Genomic DNA, 17,218 nt, shown 5'->3' with positions numbered 1-17,218 from the left:
GTCGTATTGTATTGAACACGTCCTATGCATTGTGAACCCTTGTGGTTAAGTCTTCCATCTACATTATCCTAGTGATCCACTGTTTTAGCTCTGAATCAGAGAGCTGGGGTCACAATCATAAAATGGATCACTGGTTGCTTGTAATAAGTAAATGGTACAGAGTGATATACCTCATTCCAGCAACCAGGTGACATGGGACATTCCCAGTAAATGTGAACCAGTCATGGCCTTAGATTAGATGGTACCTTGTAAAAACCAATCTCAAGTACCTACTTACTAACAACATGGACCACCAGCAATCTAGGACGTTAAAGCCAATATAATTTTATGAGCTGGGTCCGAGCTCTGGGCAAATGCTCCGGCCCCTAGAATATTATTAATTCTGGTATTAATATACTGTGGGTTTGATACTACCTGCACTTGTAGACAATACCCTAGTTTATGATAGTGTGCAAGAGGCATTAAAGGAGTTGTCCTGCAAAAATCTTTTTCTTTCAAATCAACTGATATCAGAAAGTTATATAGATTTGTAATTTACTTCTATTAAAAACTTTCAAGTCTTCCCATACTTATTAGCTGCTGTATGTCCTGCAGGAAGTGTTGGTTTATTTTCAGTCGGACACACTGCTCTCTGCTGACATCTCGGTTTTTTGTGAATTCCCATAGAAAACCTCTCCTGCTCTGGACAGTTCCTGTCTCGGCCAGAGATGTCAGCAGAGAACACTGTGTCACACTGGAAATAATACATTTCCTGCAGGACATACAACAGCTGATAAGTATGGGAAGACTTGAGATTTTTTATTAGAAGTAAATTACAAATGTATATAACTTTCTCACACCAGTTGATTTGAAAGAAAAAGATTTTCGCTGAACAACCCCTTTAAATACTCCAGAGATGTATCTGTGCCCCTTCTCAGTGTATACAATAAAGCCCATCACACTCATACATTGTTCCTGGAGACAAAAGTATCAGCTTCTTACTAATATACCAGGCTAGTCAATATATCCAGGAATGTCTGCTATGTAGATTTGTCAGTCACATTTGCAGAGACTGACTAAACAGGGAAATCAAAGCACAAAGGAATAGACAGGCAGTAGATAATCCCAGAATTATTCCGGAATGTAAAGTGGCAGGGCTTAGACCTGGAAATAATCTCCCATAGCACACTTGGGGTGGTTTAGTACTTATTGTAGCTTAATCTTCATGTCATTTAAATGCAACTTTGTGTGTGAGGTTAAAGCCTCATCCCAAGCAATGGAGACCACTAGAGTGAATTCTAGAATTAGGCTTCCACCTAGTGGCTGTTGTTGGGTACTGCACATGGCATCTGTACATTGCATGCAGGTGACCAAAACAACACATTTGCTGTTGTTTTATCACACCCTAACCCATAGAAGAGTGTTTCTCAACGTGTGCCTTCACAACTGTTGCAAAACTACAACTCCCATCATTCCCTGACAGCTAAAAATTGGGGATCATTGCTATAGGGCCAGAGTTGGATATCGGGCTGTGAATTAAAGGGGTAATCCAGGGTTAGAAAAACTCAGCCTCTTTCGGCCACTCATGCCCTCCTTGCATCTAAAGTCCATTGAAGTGAACTGAGCCAAGCTGTGATACCGCTCACAACCACAAGGGTGGCGCTGTTTTTGGATGAAAGCAGCTTGCTTTTTCCAATTCTGCCTTTGCCATGCAAAAAAAAAACAAAAACAAAAAAAAAGCATTTTCCTCTAAATATGCTATATGTATGGAGCTATTCTCCAATAGAAGCAGGGCGGAAACTAGAGTTAAAATAAGTCAGCTTGATGTTTCTACAAGATGAGAGAAGAAACATTATAGACATATAATATACTTGTAAATGATTGGCCTGATAGTTATAAGGGGGACCAGACCTAAGTGAGACTTAGAGCCACAGTTAGTTCACAGGTCTGGAATATTCTGTAAAGCCAAATATAGCATTAAATGTCAGCTACTTTGTAGAGGAGCCGACTGGTCTATAATATTTTGGATGAGCTTTTACTTGGGACCAAAACTGGTTCCTTATCCTACAATAGAAAAGAGGCAGGACATCCGGGAGCGGGGAGCCAGCACTACATTTAGTTTGGGTTTTCACTGCTTATAGTTCTGTATTTTTAGCTCTGACTAAAAATATACCCTCAATGCCATCTTATATTAGTGTGTGTGCACCTCCCTATGATGGAAACTTCAAAATGAAACTGGACAAAGTGGCAAGTGACAAGATTCACTAACTATACTGCTCACCATACCCACAGAAGTTTCCCAAATAGTGGGAGGGCGATGGTAGTATGCTAAGTTCCCAGCTAGAGTGTACAGCAGGAACGTGATGCGCACCCAACAGGAAGCGGGCCAATGAAAATAGGTGTAAAGGGGTACTCTGGAAAAATGTTTTCAAATCAAATGTTGTCATACTTGTAAATTACTTCAATTTAAAAATCTCAAGCCTTCCATTTCTTGTCAGCTGCTGTATGTCCTGCAGGAAGTGGTGTATTCTTTGCAGTCTGACACAGTGCTCTCTGCAAGAGAGGTTTTCTATGGGGATTTTATAATGTTCTGGACAGTTTCTGACATGGACAGAGGTGGCAGCAGAGAGCACTGTGTCAGACTGGAAAGAATACACCACCTTCTGCAGGACATACAGCAGCTGACGAGTACTGGAAGACTGGACCCGCTGATTCATGGCTGAGCTGTTCATAGGTCATACTATAGCAATGGGTTCACAGCAAAGTAATTATTCTATCACAGCATGGCAATTTCTATAAGTCATACTGCCATCTATACAGGATGGGGATGGGAAGCAGCTGGCTAGTGACAAGAAAGATGTGGTTCCTCCCTTAGCTTTATAGAACTCACATGAAGTAATTCTTAGCCATTGTACATGATGAATTAAAGGGTACCTGCAGCAATTCTTCTCTCTCTAGCAAGTTCTGTGCACAATCCCTGTTCTACTTAATAAGGCTTGTGCACAGAACTTGCTGGGCATAATGTATTTATGCCAACCCGATCTTCCGTTCCTTAGAGTCTTTTTAATCCTTGTGTATCTCTGGTGATTGGAACGGGCCCTCTTGTAGATGAATCCAGGTCATTGGCTGATGAAAGTACAGTTGTACCTTGGTTTAAGAGCTCGCAGTTTTTCAAAATTGTGACTTGGTTTAAGAGCATTGCTTTGGTGTAAGAGCTCCCTGTACTGGGCATGAGGAGAAGTGGAGGAGGGGCATGGTCTGCATAGTGGGGTCTACAGCATTGTACTCTGACCCAGGAAGTCTCCCTCACCTTCCAAATCATAGCAGATCCTCTTCAGGCTGGGGCTTACATCAGAGGACAGGACTGTGGAGGTAATCTCTCCATAGCTGTAACCCCTCTCTCCGCGGACAGAGAGTGCTGCATGTATGTGCCCACATCTGTCCTGATTCATGCTCCCTGCAGTCTCTGTCAGTCCTTGTGTTTCCCATCCTCTCCATTACTGTACAGTAACTTATAATATCACATATTCTGCTGTTTCTGAATGTTTGTTTTATTAGTTTTACATGTTATTCTGAATAATAAATATTTATTTTTGGGGTGTGGAACCAATTGTCAGCATTTATATGATTTCTTATGGGAAAATTTGCTTTGGTTTAAGAGTAGATTTGGATTACAAGCGTGGATCCGGAACGAATTATGACAAATACAATACTGTGCAGTTCTTCTGATCAATGGGAAGTACCTGATCGATCAAAGCTTTTCATATGTCCCTGTGACATGTCATCTAAATTATACCACACGTCAGTCCACCATTATACTCAGCTAGGTGTAGCTAGGGGTTCAGCCTGGGGAGGGGGGGAAATAGTCTCAGTTGGCCCCCAACCCATTATATTACCCATAGGGAACCTTAGTATGACAATGCTTTCCGAATAATAATATTCTACTACATTATTCATAGTGAACAGGGACTGAGAACAGTGAAAAAGACTTTCTACATTTCCTAATATAACCATGTAAAAATTAAAGGGGCTATCAAGCTTTTCAAAAACATAGCTGCCTTTTTCCAGAAACAGCGCCACTCTCCTCCAAAGCTGGGATGTGGTAGTGCAGCTCAGTTTCACTAAAGGAGAATGGAACCAAGTTGTAATACCACAAACAACATAGAGCAAGCTGTGGCACTGTTTCTGTTTTCTAATTAGCCATCCATCCATCCATTCTTCTTTCTCTTTATCTCATACCTATCTGTCTAATATCTATTGGGCAGCATGAGGACCACACCATAGCTGATGGTCAGTGACCAAATTAGCAACATCCGAAGGATAAACCCATAATACCGATAGAGTAAATGTATAGTACAAATACTGGGTAATATCAATAAATAGTCCCATGCAGTTCAAGGCAACTATACTAAATAACCTATATACAAAAAAAGCCAGACTACTGCAACATAACTAAATGGAATAATATTTATTAATTCATAGAAACTACACATGACAATACATTAAAAATGTAAGAGACATCAGCACCGATAATCATGGTGTACAGGGTATATGAGAGCGGCATTGATAATTATGGTGTACAGAGTATATGAGAGCAGCCAATTTATGCCTCCATTGAGTATTTAGACCCAATTTTAGTCCTCATGTAGTTTGCAGGATCCCTCTATGCTCTCATATAGTAAAAAAAAAGGCCACCATCTACACCTAACATAGTAGATTACCCCACCTTGTTTCTGCATATAGAAGATAGATCCTTTCTGTGCACCCCCATATAGTAGTCAGACCCCTCTGTACCTTCATATTGAAGGTACAGAGGGGCCTCTATATGTGCATCCATATAGTAGTTAGGCCTTCTGTGCCCCAATATTATTTCCCTCTGTTTTCATGTAGTAGTAGTTAGGCCTTCAGTGCCCCAATATAGTAATTATTTCCCTCTGTTTCCATGTAGTAGTAGTTAGGCCTTCAGTGCCCCAATATAGTAATTATTTCCCTCTGTTTCCATGTAGTAGTAGTTAGGCCTTCTGTGCCCCAATATAGTAATTATTTCCCTCTGTTTCCATGTACTAGTAGTTAGGCCTTCAGTGCCCCAATATAGTAATTATTTCCCTCTGTTTCCATGTAGTAGTAGTTAGGCCTTCAGTGCCCCAATATAGTAATTATTTCCCTCTGTTTCCATGTACTAGTAGTTAGGCCTTCAGTGCCCCAATATAGTAATTATTTCCCTCTGTTTCCATGTAGTAGTAGTTAGGCCTTCTGTGCCCCAATATAGTAATTATTTCCCTCTGTTTCCATGTAGTAGTAACCAAAACTAAAGAAAAAACCCTAAATGTACGCAAATCACATACCAAAACTATTTACCAAAATATCAATCCTTTATTAGTTAATAAATCCCAAACCTATCCCATAAAACAAACATATACACTTTAGACACTTAAAAACACGGTGCAGGGGACCATACAAATATCAGACATGTTACAATACCACAACAAAAAAAGGGGGGAAAAAGAGAATATACCGGTTTACACAAACAACGGGATTCCAAATGGCTTAATTTGTTTTTCCTCAGTACCAGATCTGATGTATAGTGGCTGCACATTGCACTTTAAATACTAGATTTAAGCCATTTGGAATCCCACATAGGTCTCTTCCTCTATGACTAAGGAAAAAAGCCATACTTACCTGCTGTGCGGTTGCAGTACTGTAGTCTTCTGATGTCAACTCTCTCCCTGCTCTGTGAGTGCACTAGTGACATCACTCATGTCCCGCAGCTCTAAGGGAGGGAACGGCCTCTTGTGGCCACAACAGTGATTGGCAGGGTGGAGAGCCAATGCTCTCCTCACCTTGTCAATCCCCCTGCTGCATTCGACTGTATGTTCTCCTTGCAAACAAGCGCATACAGTTAAATGGTCAGACGCAACATTCGGTAGCCATGTGGGCCCCCCAGGAGCACTGGTTGCTGGCCAGGGGCCACCTACAGCCAATAGACATTTGTTAAGTCTGTCTGTAAAAGCAATAGCTTTTACGAACAGCATTAACTGGCAAAATCTTCAGTGGGCCCAAGAGCGGCCTCCCCCTTTGCCCCCACCAAATTACGCTACTGCTCAGCATATATTTTTTAGCACTAAAAGACAATGTTCAGCATTTTTCTGTTTCTATGTTTTGTATATATATATATATATATATATATATATATATACAAACATACATATAAAGCATACATTTACTGCATGACATATACAGGATCATTAAACATATCAGAAATCATACAGTAACCTGTATGACAATGGTAAGTATAATCATAGTACATATGAGGTACGGTTGCTGCCATATGGCTAAAAAATTTTGATTTAATTTTATTTTTATAAAACAGTCAATTCCTTTGCTATAGATTGCGTTGGTGTGACTCAGTATAATGTGACATATTTCAGGGTAATCTGTATGACTGAGCGGTGAAGCACAGCTTAGTGTATCTTCCTACAATGTGCCGGCCTCCTAGGCTGCCACTAGTCAGAGGGTCTCTCCCATCTTCTATCACATTCCCCTGGGTGAGAAATTAGCTCCTAAAAATAGTCCCTGGGAGGGGCACAGAGGGACCAGCCTCGCGCAAGACATGGTTCAGGCTCGGGGCCCTTTCTGACTCTGGGAAAGGCCCTAAATCCCGGGACTGATTGACAGACCAGGTGTGGAGGCGTTCATGGAGGCCAGGTAGGGGACGACGTGTGGACTACTGTCACTTCATATGTCGCTGATGGAGACAAGTCCCTGATCATTCTAGGACTGTATCGGTCTCCATGCTGTTTCCAGGACTCTTATTCTAATACAATGATTTTTTTTTAACAAATAATAACGAGTTTTACCTGTATTCCTATAGTCGTCTTACAGGGGGTGTTTTCAAGGGAAACGTAAAGCTTTGTCAGTAAAGCCTGGGACAGAGCAAGCAATGGAAACAGCTTAAAGTGTTTGTGTGTTTTAGAAGCAAAATGTCCCGACAGCTGAAAGTGTAATGGCAGCTGTCCTCTTATGTCATGAATCCCCGGACACGCACAGACACAACCAGGGGCTGCCCAGTGCCATGCTGGCTCACACAAAGACAACAGACTATTTCAGCAGAAGGCATAAGCTGCAGGCTCTTTCAGGTCCCATACATGTACTGTATTTTTACGAGTTTTACCATAGAGGTTTATTCAAGGGCATACATATTTTTTTTTTCTTCGTGGTAACCTTTAAGGAATTAATATGATAAAATTATTTTTCCACGGTTCGAACTTGTGAGATAGTATTCTCTCACTATGTGTTTATTGTCCATGAACGTCCTTCATCTGCCTGTACCCGCCCGTCCTCCTCCCGGTTTATCTTCCTCTCTAATATTGATTTTCTCTCTACATGGCAGGAAATTTGTGAGGATATCTCAGATCACGTGGAACAGATCCATGCTCTGCTGGACACTGAGTTTTCCCTGAAGCTGCTGTCATACTCGGTGAATGTGATTGTGGATATCCATACAGTACAGCTCTTGTGGCATCAGCTGCGGGTGTCTGTGCTGGTCCTGAGGGAGAGGATCCTACAGGGGCTACAGGACAGCAACGGCAACTATACCCGGCAGACGGACATCCTGCAGGCGTTTACAAAGGAGGAGCAAGAGGCAAGAAGTAGCACTCAATTTTCCCCTTTAATTTCACCCAATATGTTAGCTAGATGCATGATAATTATTATGTACCTATTACTTATTTTCCTCCTTGAACTTCTTTAAATTCATAAGATATCCTAATTATACTAAAAAAAAAATCTGTGCTGTGAGAGCCAGCACTACACTAAGCAATAGAGCTAGTGTTTTCACCCACATGTTCTTAGGGTATCTAGTCCCATATTGCCCTAGTCCCAGATGCCCCTCCCATAATAACATTTTAGCTAGATGCATGATAATTGTTATGTACCTACTACTTTTTTCCCCCTTGAACTCCTTTAAATTTACAAGATATTGTAATTATACTAAAAAAAGATGTGTGCAGTGGGAGTTAGCACCACACTAAACGATGGAGCTACTGTTTTCACCCACATGTTCTTAGGGTATCTAGTCCCATATGTAAATCATATTGCCTGATCCTAGATGCCCCCTTAATATAACTCTAGATTAATGGTTAGTATATGATATCTTGGTTCCTTTATTAAATGCACTCCTTTTTGGCTTTTAGCTGTAAATCTAAATACTGTAGCAGATATGTTTTTCTTAGTATGTACTGTGTAGAAAGTAAGATGATATTAGGAGTAGGATAGAGTTTTTCAAAGCTAGAACTTCCCACGTAAACCCAATGACCTATGGGTGACACAAATAAATGAAATGTGTTTAGCTGTACCTGCAGCCCGCTTGTTCAGTATAAGGGTATGTTCGTTTTTGTTCCCATCTTTTTATGCTGAAAAACTGCAGACTTTTTTAGCAGCCATTTTTCTATTAAACGGGGGAGCACAACCTGGGGCCCTCCAGCTGTTGTAAAGCTACAATTCCCTTTATGCCTGAACATCCTTTAGCATCATGGGAATTGTAGTTTTGCAAAAGCTGGAGGGCTACAAATTGTGCATCCCTACTCTAAAATTACAGTTGGTAAATGGGCACGGTTGCTTTAAAAAACTTTACATGTGTCAAAAGTTTTGATTTGTCAGGGTCTGATTGTTCTTCACTAATGTCTAGAACAAGCTGGGAGAAGTTCTTTCTGTCCTGGCTCAGAGACCGGTGAAAGAAGCTGGTGTCTATATCTCCGCTCATTCTAGCCATTCGAAATACTCACATAGTTTAAAACTGACTGATCAAAACTTTCAACGTGTCTCTAATTTTTAGACTGGTCCAGTTTAATACTACAACGTGTACCAACTGCAGCTCGTTTTCTATTGAGTTTTAATGAATGCAATAAAAGCCGGCATTTTTGGGGGTGGGGGTATTTTTTTATATTTTAAAATTAGAGAAAAATGGCAAAAGGCAAGAAAAAGCCTTAGGAGTTATCTAGATTTTATAACCTGTTCTCCAGAAAACTCATTAATATTAGATTAGTGGAGGTCTGACTCCCGACACACCTGCCAATAATTTGTTTAAAGGTGGCACAGTGCTGGGGCAAGCAACACACTCTCTTTAGTGTTTTAGTACTTTTTGCTGCAGCATTGTCCTGTTTTTCTGAATAATAAAGGGCATCCTAACATGGATCCCCAAGTGTTCTACTTTGTACGTAAGCTTTTAGAGTTGCACAAAGTCACAAATGTGGAAAAAAAACTATATGTGAACGTACCCTTATGCTTCTGCTGTATGTCTTATGGACTTAGACAATGTATAATTTGGTCAACCTGTACTCTTCTCTTCTTCCAGGATCGGCTGGATGCTCTCACTGAGGTGGACGGCTCTGGTCAGTTGACCATTAGATGCCCCCCAGATTATCTTTCTCTAGATTGTGGGATCACTGCCTTTGAACTATCAGACTACAGTCCCAGGGAGGAGGACACGCCACCTCCTCCTGCCAAGCCCTTAGAAGATTGGACCTACAACGCTATGCAACAGGAGTTTCCAGATCTGGTTAAGGGGCCGGGCCTGCTCACTGTGATTCCTGACAAAGACATCATCCTTAATGCTGAGATGGAACAAGACTTAACACCTAAGCAGATTGATGAACCAGGACAGCAGTCTCTTAAAATGTTCACGCCTAACGAAAGCACCACACCAAAAAGACCCCTTCAAGAGAGCAGTGACCATGGAGGAGATTCCCCTACTCGTCCCTCTTTACCAAAGAGAGGACTATTTCTGAATGATGTGGCTGACTGGGCACCAGCAGAAAACCTGTCATCCAATGAACCCAACTCTCCTTTGCCAGTGTGTCCGACGTCCCCCCAAAAACACTTTGGTCTTAGCCTGCCTCCCACATGCTCCACAGTCCCATCATTTCTTCAAAGTCAACAACCTGAAGATGATGTTACAATACTACACAATGTGATGGCAAAAGAGGACTATGGTGAGGTGGACCAAGGCCTAGATGGCACAGAGTCACCAAACAATTCTAAGCACTCACGCTGCAGCACACCAAACGAAAGTCAAAAAGAGGAACAAGAAGATAGACTACTGGATTCACCACCACAGAATTTAGAGACGGACAATTGGTATGGATCAGATGAGTTCCTGGCATTACCCTCACACTTACACCAAGCAGACCTTCTTGCCTTGCGCCTAGGTAGCCTTTCACAGCTGGTATCTCCAACTCCGGGAGAGACCCAACCAGCACTGAGGGATGTTGAGGACTGGGAGATCAGCTCAGGCTCAGAGCTTGGACCCAGCTCACCCCGATGTATTTCTCCAAGTACTCCCAGTGAGATGGCACTGTATTTAAATGGCAGTGGGCGATCGACTCCACAGCCTGGTGCTCCAGCCAACAGTGTACGACAGACCAGAGCAGCACTTATACAGAGGCTAATGTGGGATATACAGAGGCAGGACAATGATCGGCACGTGTGGGAAAAGATTCAGGTAAGTCAACCATTGATCAAACCTTTTGGTGACATTTTTGCATTTTGCGTTTTCATACTTTCAGTTGGTTACATGCAATAACAAGACAATAATTGGTAAATGTCAAATGTCTTGATCGGTTTGGGTCTGAATGTTCAGAACTCCACCCATCGCTAGAATGAGAAGCTTCTCTTCCTAGCTGGATAGTATAATATGTCTATGTGCCGTGGCCCGGGGTGCTGAGGTGTTATGCAGTGGTGGGTGTTTGGTGTTTTTTGCCGTTACCCACCCCCGGACACACGGGCACTGGCACTTGTAGTGTTAGCACATTGTGAGGGTGCAGGTGTGGTGGGCAAATAAGTACAGAGTCCAGCACTTTACTGTAGGCATCCTTTACTGTAAATCTTCAGTGTAATACAAAATAGAACAAACTGACAGTTACAAGCATCATATATAGAGCCGCCTTTTGCCAAACCAGATCAGAAAGGGCCAGGTTTGTTAGTATGAGCCACAGGCCTTTACAACTGGGCGTAGCTAACTCCTCAAGCCTTCCCAAGGTAGTTGTCTGTGAAACAGTAAGATACGTCAGCTTAGGCTCTTTGTCCTACTGCAGATCAGTCTGAATTTTTGTACACTGTCCTGACAAAGTGGAGAAGAATCCCAGGTGTAGGCAAGGTTGCCCTAGAGGACAGTTACCAGAGACTAAAAGTCTCTTGTAAAAGAAAATCTTTGTCTCTTGTTCCTGACAAAGGGTCCTGCCCTGGGCCAGGACCAGTTATCTACTACAACAGGAACTCTCTATCTCTCTTTCCCTCAGTGTCTCTCTTCCCACCATCCACTGTCAAAGGACCAAAAACCAAAGTCCTCCCACGAGGAACTAGCTATCCTTATGAGTGACTGGGTCTAACCTCGTATTGGTGAGGCTGTGTAAAGGAATTAGAGCGAAGGAGTGTAGTTGCCAGGTGGTGTGTGAGGCACCTGCCCCTTTGATTGGCTAGCCTAGTGAACACAAAAACACAGTTAACCTTTATCCTGCAGTTGTGCTCTTACAAACAGTGGAGAGTGAGACACTAAGTGGTGAAAGTGCAAAAAGGCATCTAAGTTACCTTTACCCAGGTGACATAAAACTTAGTGGGCCACCCGTATCAGAACCACTACATATGGAATTCTTGTCCTGCAGGGAGAGTGGCACGCCTGGAAGAGAAGTGCTTCCTCATTTTAGTGATCGCTGGGGATCTGAAAACTCAGACCCCAACATGTCAAAGGTTTTTTAAAGTGACAGAGACTGAAGGGGTTTTCCAGGAGCAGATAAGATATTATCTTTTCTCACTCCCACCTTGTATCATCTTGGAGGTATCACCTTGGAGGTAGTGGTGGGGTGGTATTCTGTTAAACGGCCTGTGATTGATGTGATGGTTGCAGCCAGGGCTGGCTCCAGGTTTTTGTGGGCCCTTGGGCGAAAGACCGGGCCCCTCATCCACACACTATGCACAATCACTTGAGACACCACTGACGTACACAAACACATATTAGTGACACACACATTACTGACACAGATACTTACTGACACACACACTGACACACACATTACTGACTGACACACACACACACACACACACACACACACACACATTACTAACTGACACACACACACACACACACACACACACACACACACACACACACACAGCATTTACAGCTCAGTCTTCTTCATTTTCCTCTCTGTTGAGCTGATCTCCACACTGTGTGGTTGAGAACCTGCAGGTCATGTGATCAGGTCCTTCCCCCCTCTTTCTCTCTGTGCGGCACACTAACAGGTCCTGCACCACTACAGTGAGCAGGCTAAACATTGAAGCACTGGGCCCCTTTGGAGTGCTGTGAGCTCCTGCACTTGCCCAGGTAAGCCCGGTGCTGATGCCAACTCTGGTTGCAATGGCACTGGTGGAATGACATGTCAACACCAGAAGCCATAATAGAGAAGCCAATGGGGTTCAAGGGAAGTGTGGCCATGGGAAGAAACCAACCACATGTGCTAGACACGTATGCTCCATGGCAGCTTCTCCTCTACAGGCAGAAAGTAAAAGGGGTTGTCCACATTATATACTCTCACCAATCCATAGGAAAGGGGATAACTGTGTGATCATGGGGGGTTGGCTTCTCACCCCTGGGACCCATCGTAGTATGTTGCTCCATTCATATAGGTGATTTAGGCTCACTTTTTAAGATCCCTGGGGATCCTTGATGTCGGACCCCTGGTGACCAGACAGTTATCTCCTGTGAATAGGGGAAAACATCAAAAGGTGGGGCAACGGCAACCCCTTTTATTTCAGGGGCAAAGATTGAGTTTCCTTAAAGAGGTTATTTAGGGGGAGCAAAAACATGGTCTCCTTCATCCATAAACAACACCACTCTTGTCCCCAGTTTGTGTGTGGTACTGCAGCTCAGTTCCGGTGGAGTAGTAATACTGCAAACAAGGTGAGGACAAAAGTGGAGCTGTTTTTGGATGAAAGCAGCCATATTATTCTTAATCCTGGATAGCCCCTTTCATACCAAAAAATAGTTTCATGATTTGTCCAAACTTTCCCCTTGCCGGAGGAATAGATCTCTAACAATTCCACTTGTATTTGATAATTATTGTATGTTTTCAAAAATCCATCTTCTGTCAAGGAAATAGATAACTGTTTTCTGCTTCGCCACAGCTTTTTATCCCAGCCCTCCCACTCTGCCTACTCCCCTCCCACAGCACAAGTGCCAGTTTCCTGCCTAAGCTTTAGAATATTGCTCAATACAGCAGATTATCTCTCTACACAGCAAGTCTGCCTGCTCTTCTGCTTATGGCATTGTTCTGCACAAGCCTGTATGTTGTAAACACACATCAATCTTTCTTAAAAGTCCAAGTAAAAAAAACAAAAAAAACATATATATATATATATATATATATATATATAGCGGAAGCGGAAGATGATGCATTGGATGGGGAGAAATGCCGAGGACGTAGTAATAGCAGTTCCAGGTTGTTCCACTGCAGTGAACATTAGTAAGTATCCTATTAATTTTATAGCGTCCCTGTCACTTTAAAAAACCTTTGGAATGATGTCACATGCGCACTCAGACCCCGACAGATAAAAAGTTTTGGCAGGAACACTCTCAATATTTTTTTTTACTGCTATGTGTCTAAAGCAGCTAGGAACACCTCTGCGTCTCCATGGTAACAGACAACAAAATAACCATATGTAGTCAGATCTACAGATAGACTCTCCTCTATTTGCCCCTTTCCTGTTAATATACAAAAGCCATGTTAGAAAGATGTCGAACAAAAGGGAATATGAATGCTCTGGGTCTATTGGGTGTCTGTTCCCATGGGGATGCATAGTTCAGCGAAGCTGCTGTACAAACAATACCGCAGGAAATATTTAATAAAGACTATTTACAGAGTTGCTTCTTTCCCCATTATAAATGCATCGGAGCAATGAAAGAAATGTGCTTATAAAGGTGTCTATAGCCTTCAAGGATTTCTAGCAGAGATCATAGGAAGCAGATGTCACTGCTCTCACCCGTTCTACATTGTACTGCTAATACTGTAATATAGGCCGTGCGTGTTCTGTGGAAACCAGAATATTGATCCTATATTTACTTTGTACAGATCAATGAAGTCTACAGCAGACTTACTGCATAATACCTGATTGTAAAGCGGATAGCAGCTTTGTGATCTGTAAATTAAGTTTATAGTATTGACATAGAGGATGCGTGCTCGGGGACATCTTTCTAGGAAAATCGTGTGTATATATATATATATATATATATATATATATATATATATATATATAATTTTATATTGTGTATAACATTTCCAACAAACACATATGAAGGAATGATGAATAAGGAAATGAGGGAAGTTTCTTCAGGGCCGCATCTACCATGAGGAGATGACCGGGTCTAGAGTGTCACTGAGGCGGAGCTTCTCTGTAGCTGAGCCCCACCTCCAGCACTGTAATCCACGCCCCCTTGTAAAACAAGCGCTCTTAACCCAGTGGCATCAAGGTTTAAAACTTATTTTCACCCAAAAGAAGCCATAGGTATAGCCGCATTGTGCAGCCACTGCTGTTGCTGTGAACTCACCCGTGTAAACAAAAGCAGAGGCGCCCACTATAGACTGTGAGGTAGAGGTGCATCCCTGGATTGCCTCATGGTCACTACACTGATATGTGACTGGCACAATAGTGGGCACAATTCTGCAGAGTTGTGATTACCATGCTGGCACTATTCTGCGGCTTAGACCCAATGCTGTCTGTGGGGTATGTCATTGGTATCGATCAGAATACTGGCAAAAAGGGATTTCAGTGGACACTGCGGTCTTTAACACGCCAAACGTTATCCACTTGTGACTATGTTCTTTTTCCTGAATGTATGCTCTTCTTTTGTGGAACTATACACAATCTATAAATACTGGCAACCAGGGAAGACTTTATGTAGCCCCTTTAACCCCTGCAAACATGGTTCACTATATGTAGTCCCTTTAACCCCTGCAACTAGGGCACACTATATGTAGTCACATTAACCCCTGCAACTAGGGCACAGTATATGTAGCCCCTTTAACCCCTGCATGCAGGGCACACTATATGTAGTCCCTTTAACCACTGCAACCAGGACACTAAATGTAGTCCTTTTAACCCCTGCATTCAGAGCTCACTATGTGAGGTCCCTTTAACCACTGCAGGCAGGGCTCACTATCTGTAGTCCCTTTAATCCTTGCAGGCAGGGCTCACTATATGTAGTCCCTTTAATCCTTGCAGGCAGGGCTCACTATATGTAGTCCCTTTAACCCCTGCAGGCAATGCTCACTATATGTAGTCCCTTTAACCTCTGCAAGAAGAGCACACCATATGTAGTCCCTTTAACCTCTGCAGGCAGGACTCACTATATGTAGTCCCTTTAACCTCTGCAGGCAGGGCTGACTATAAGTAGTCCCTTTTACCCCTGCATTCAGAGCTCACTATGTGTGGTCCCTTTAACCACTGCAACCAGGGCTCACTATATGTAGTCCCTTTAACCCCTGCAGGCAGGGCTCACTATATGTAGTCCCTTTAACCTCTGCAGGCAGGGCTCACTATATGTAGTCCCTTTAACCTCTGCAGGCAGGGCTCACTATATGTAGTCCCTTTAATCCCTACTTTCAGGGCACACTATATGTAGTCGGAGTCCCTTTAATCCCTACTTTCAGGGCACACTATATGTAGTCCCTTCTGATTAGCGTCCTTCTTATTAGAAATCATGTTGCATCACTACAATCTATATCCAACAAGACCATATTATGGCATCTGCATCACTATATTTCAATATTTTGCATTCTGTAAGTATCTAACGGGAAAAGCTTCTGTATTCATATCTTTGAATTTGTAGGCATCTAAAGGTATTATATAGGCTTCATATTACAGCTCTCTATAAGCTTTAATGGAGGTGTGATCATCAGGCTTTACGTCTAAACATGCACCATATAATACTGCAGTAGAATTTGATCAGCCCTTCAGTGTTTTATTTTGTGGATTGCACTGCCACCTTGTGGCAACAAGTAGTATTGCACATTTTAGAATTACACTATTGATCATGTATGTACCCATACCTTATTTATTTCTTATTTATTTCTTAAATTCTGAATAATGTCTATTTGGTCTATGGGGCTATTTGGGGGCTTTTCATAATTTTTTTTCTAAATGTGATGTAGAAAAATATTAGCAGTTTTGCACTTTTTTTGCAGTTTTTTGCACTTACGCCATTTACCGTGCAAAATCAGTGATTTGATTATTTAATAGTACGGGCAATTCTGCAGGCGCTGATACCAAACACATTTATTAGGTTTCTTTGTTTATATTTTTTTAGTTACAAAAATAGGAAAAGGTGAAAAGACTTCTTCGTAGTCCCCCTAGGGGATTTCTATGAGCAATATTATAAATGCTCATAGAGATCAATGCAGTACTTATGTTCTGCATTGATCGATGCTCTTGCAACTTGATTGCTAGAGACTGCTGAAGATAGCCTGTGGAGCCGTCCCAGCATCCCAGGCCTAGCAGAAGCCTGTGCTGTCTCTGTAATGGGTCAGATTTTTGACACCGTCATCTAAATTGTTAAATAGCCATCACAGACTGATCAGCGTGGTACAGAGTGAGTCCTATGTGTAACCCCCCGTCATTGGTTGTTAAAGGGGTTAAGGTAGCACTAATGTGTACTCCCCATTTCTATTCCTGCAGTGTCATCTGTTTCATCCTAGCTCTGCTGCATCCATACATTTTATTACTGTAGCATGGTCATGTGACCTTTGAGCCACCATCCTCCCTTTCACATTTTAAATTGTATTCTTTCTACTTAAAATTTGCTTGTGTGGAACAGTCCATGCACTTTCATCATACAGGAGGTTATACTAGCTGAGATAGTAACCCAGTTCCGAGCACAGAAACATCATCAATAGGGATGAGCGAATCACTTGGAAATTCGCTTTGCATAGTTCACGAATATTCACGAATCGCTTAAAATTTTTTTATTAAAAACAGGCAAACTAAAGTAGCTACAATAGTGGGACTATTACAGAGTAGCATTTTTTTTCAACAGCTGTTGCTGTAAAAATGTCAAAAGTTGGAAAATGTCAATTAGCCTGTCAATCATTCAATTTTTGCCATGGACAGCAGTGGACGCTGGTGGATCAGCGGCGTAATATCAATGTTCTCCCAGGACAGCAGTGGACATTGGCAAATGAGCACCCAGTGAGTT

The 17,218-nt window shown here is 42.2% G+C and overlaps 1 protein-coding gene across 2 annotated transcripts in view; it reads left to right on the top strand.

Annotated features, from left to right (window-relative positions):
- AKAP6 (A-kinase anchoring protein 6) overlaps window positions 1-17,218 on the top strand; it is a 165,429-nt gene that overhangs the window by 19,209 nt on the left and 129,002 nt on the right. For both annotated transcript variants that reach the window (XM_069950752.1, XM_069950753.1), the window contains exons 3-4: window positions 7,370-7,621; window positions 9,332-10,477. In XM_069950752.1, the coding sequence (XP_069806853.1) occupies window positions 7,370-7,621; window positions 9,332-10,477 (1,398 nt within the window). The remainder of the gene's footprint in view (window positions 1-7,369; window positions 7,622-9,331; window positions 10,478-17,218) is intronic.

The sequence above is a fragment of the Dendropsophus ebraccatus genome, chromosome 13 (assembly GCF_027789765.1).
Source record: "Dendropsophus ebraccatus isolate aDenEbr1 chromosome 13, aDenEbr1.pat, whole genome shotgun sequence".
In the NCBI taxonomy this organism is placed as follows: Eukaryota; Metazoa; Chordata; class Amphibia; order Anura; family Hylidae; genus Dendropsophus; species Dendropsophus ebraccatus.
The sequence above is the reverse complement of the archived record's forward strand: the minus strand, read 5'-3'. Positions and strand labels throughout refer to the sequence as shown.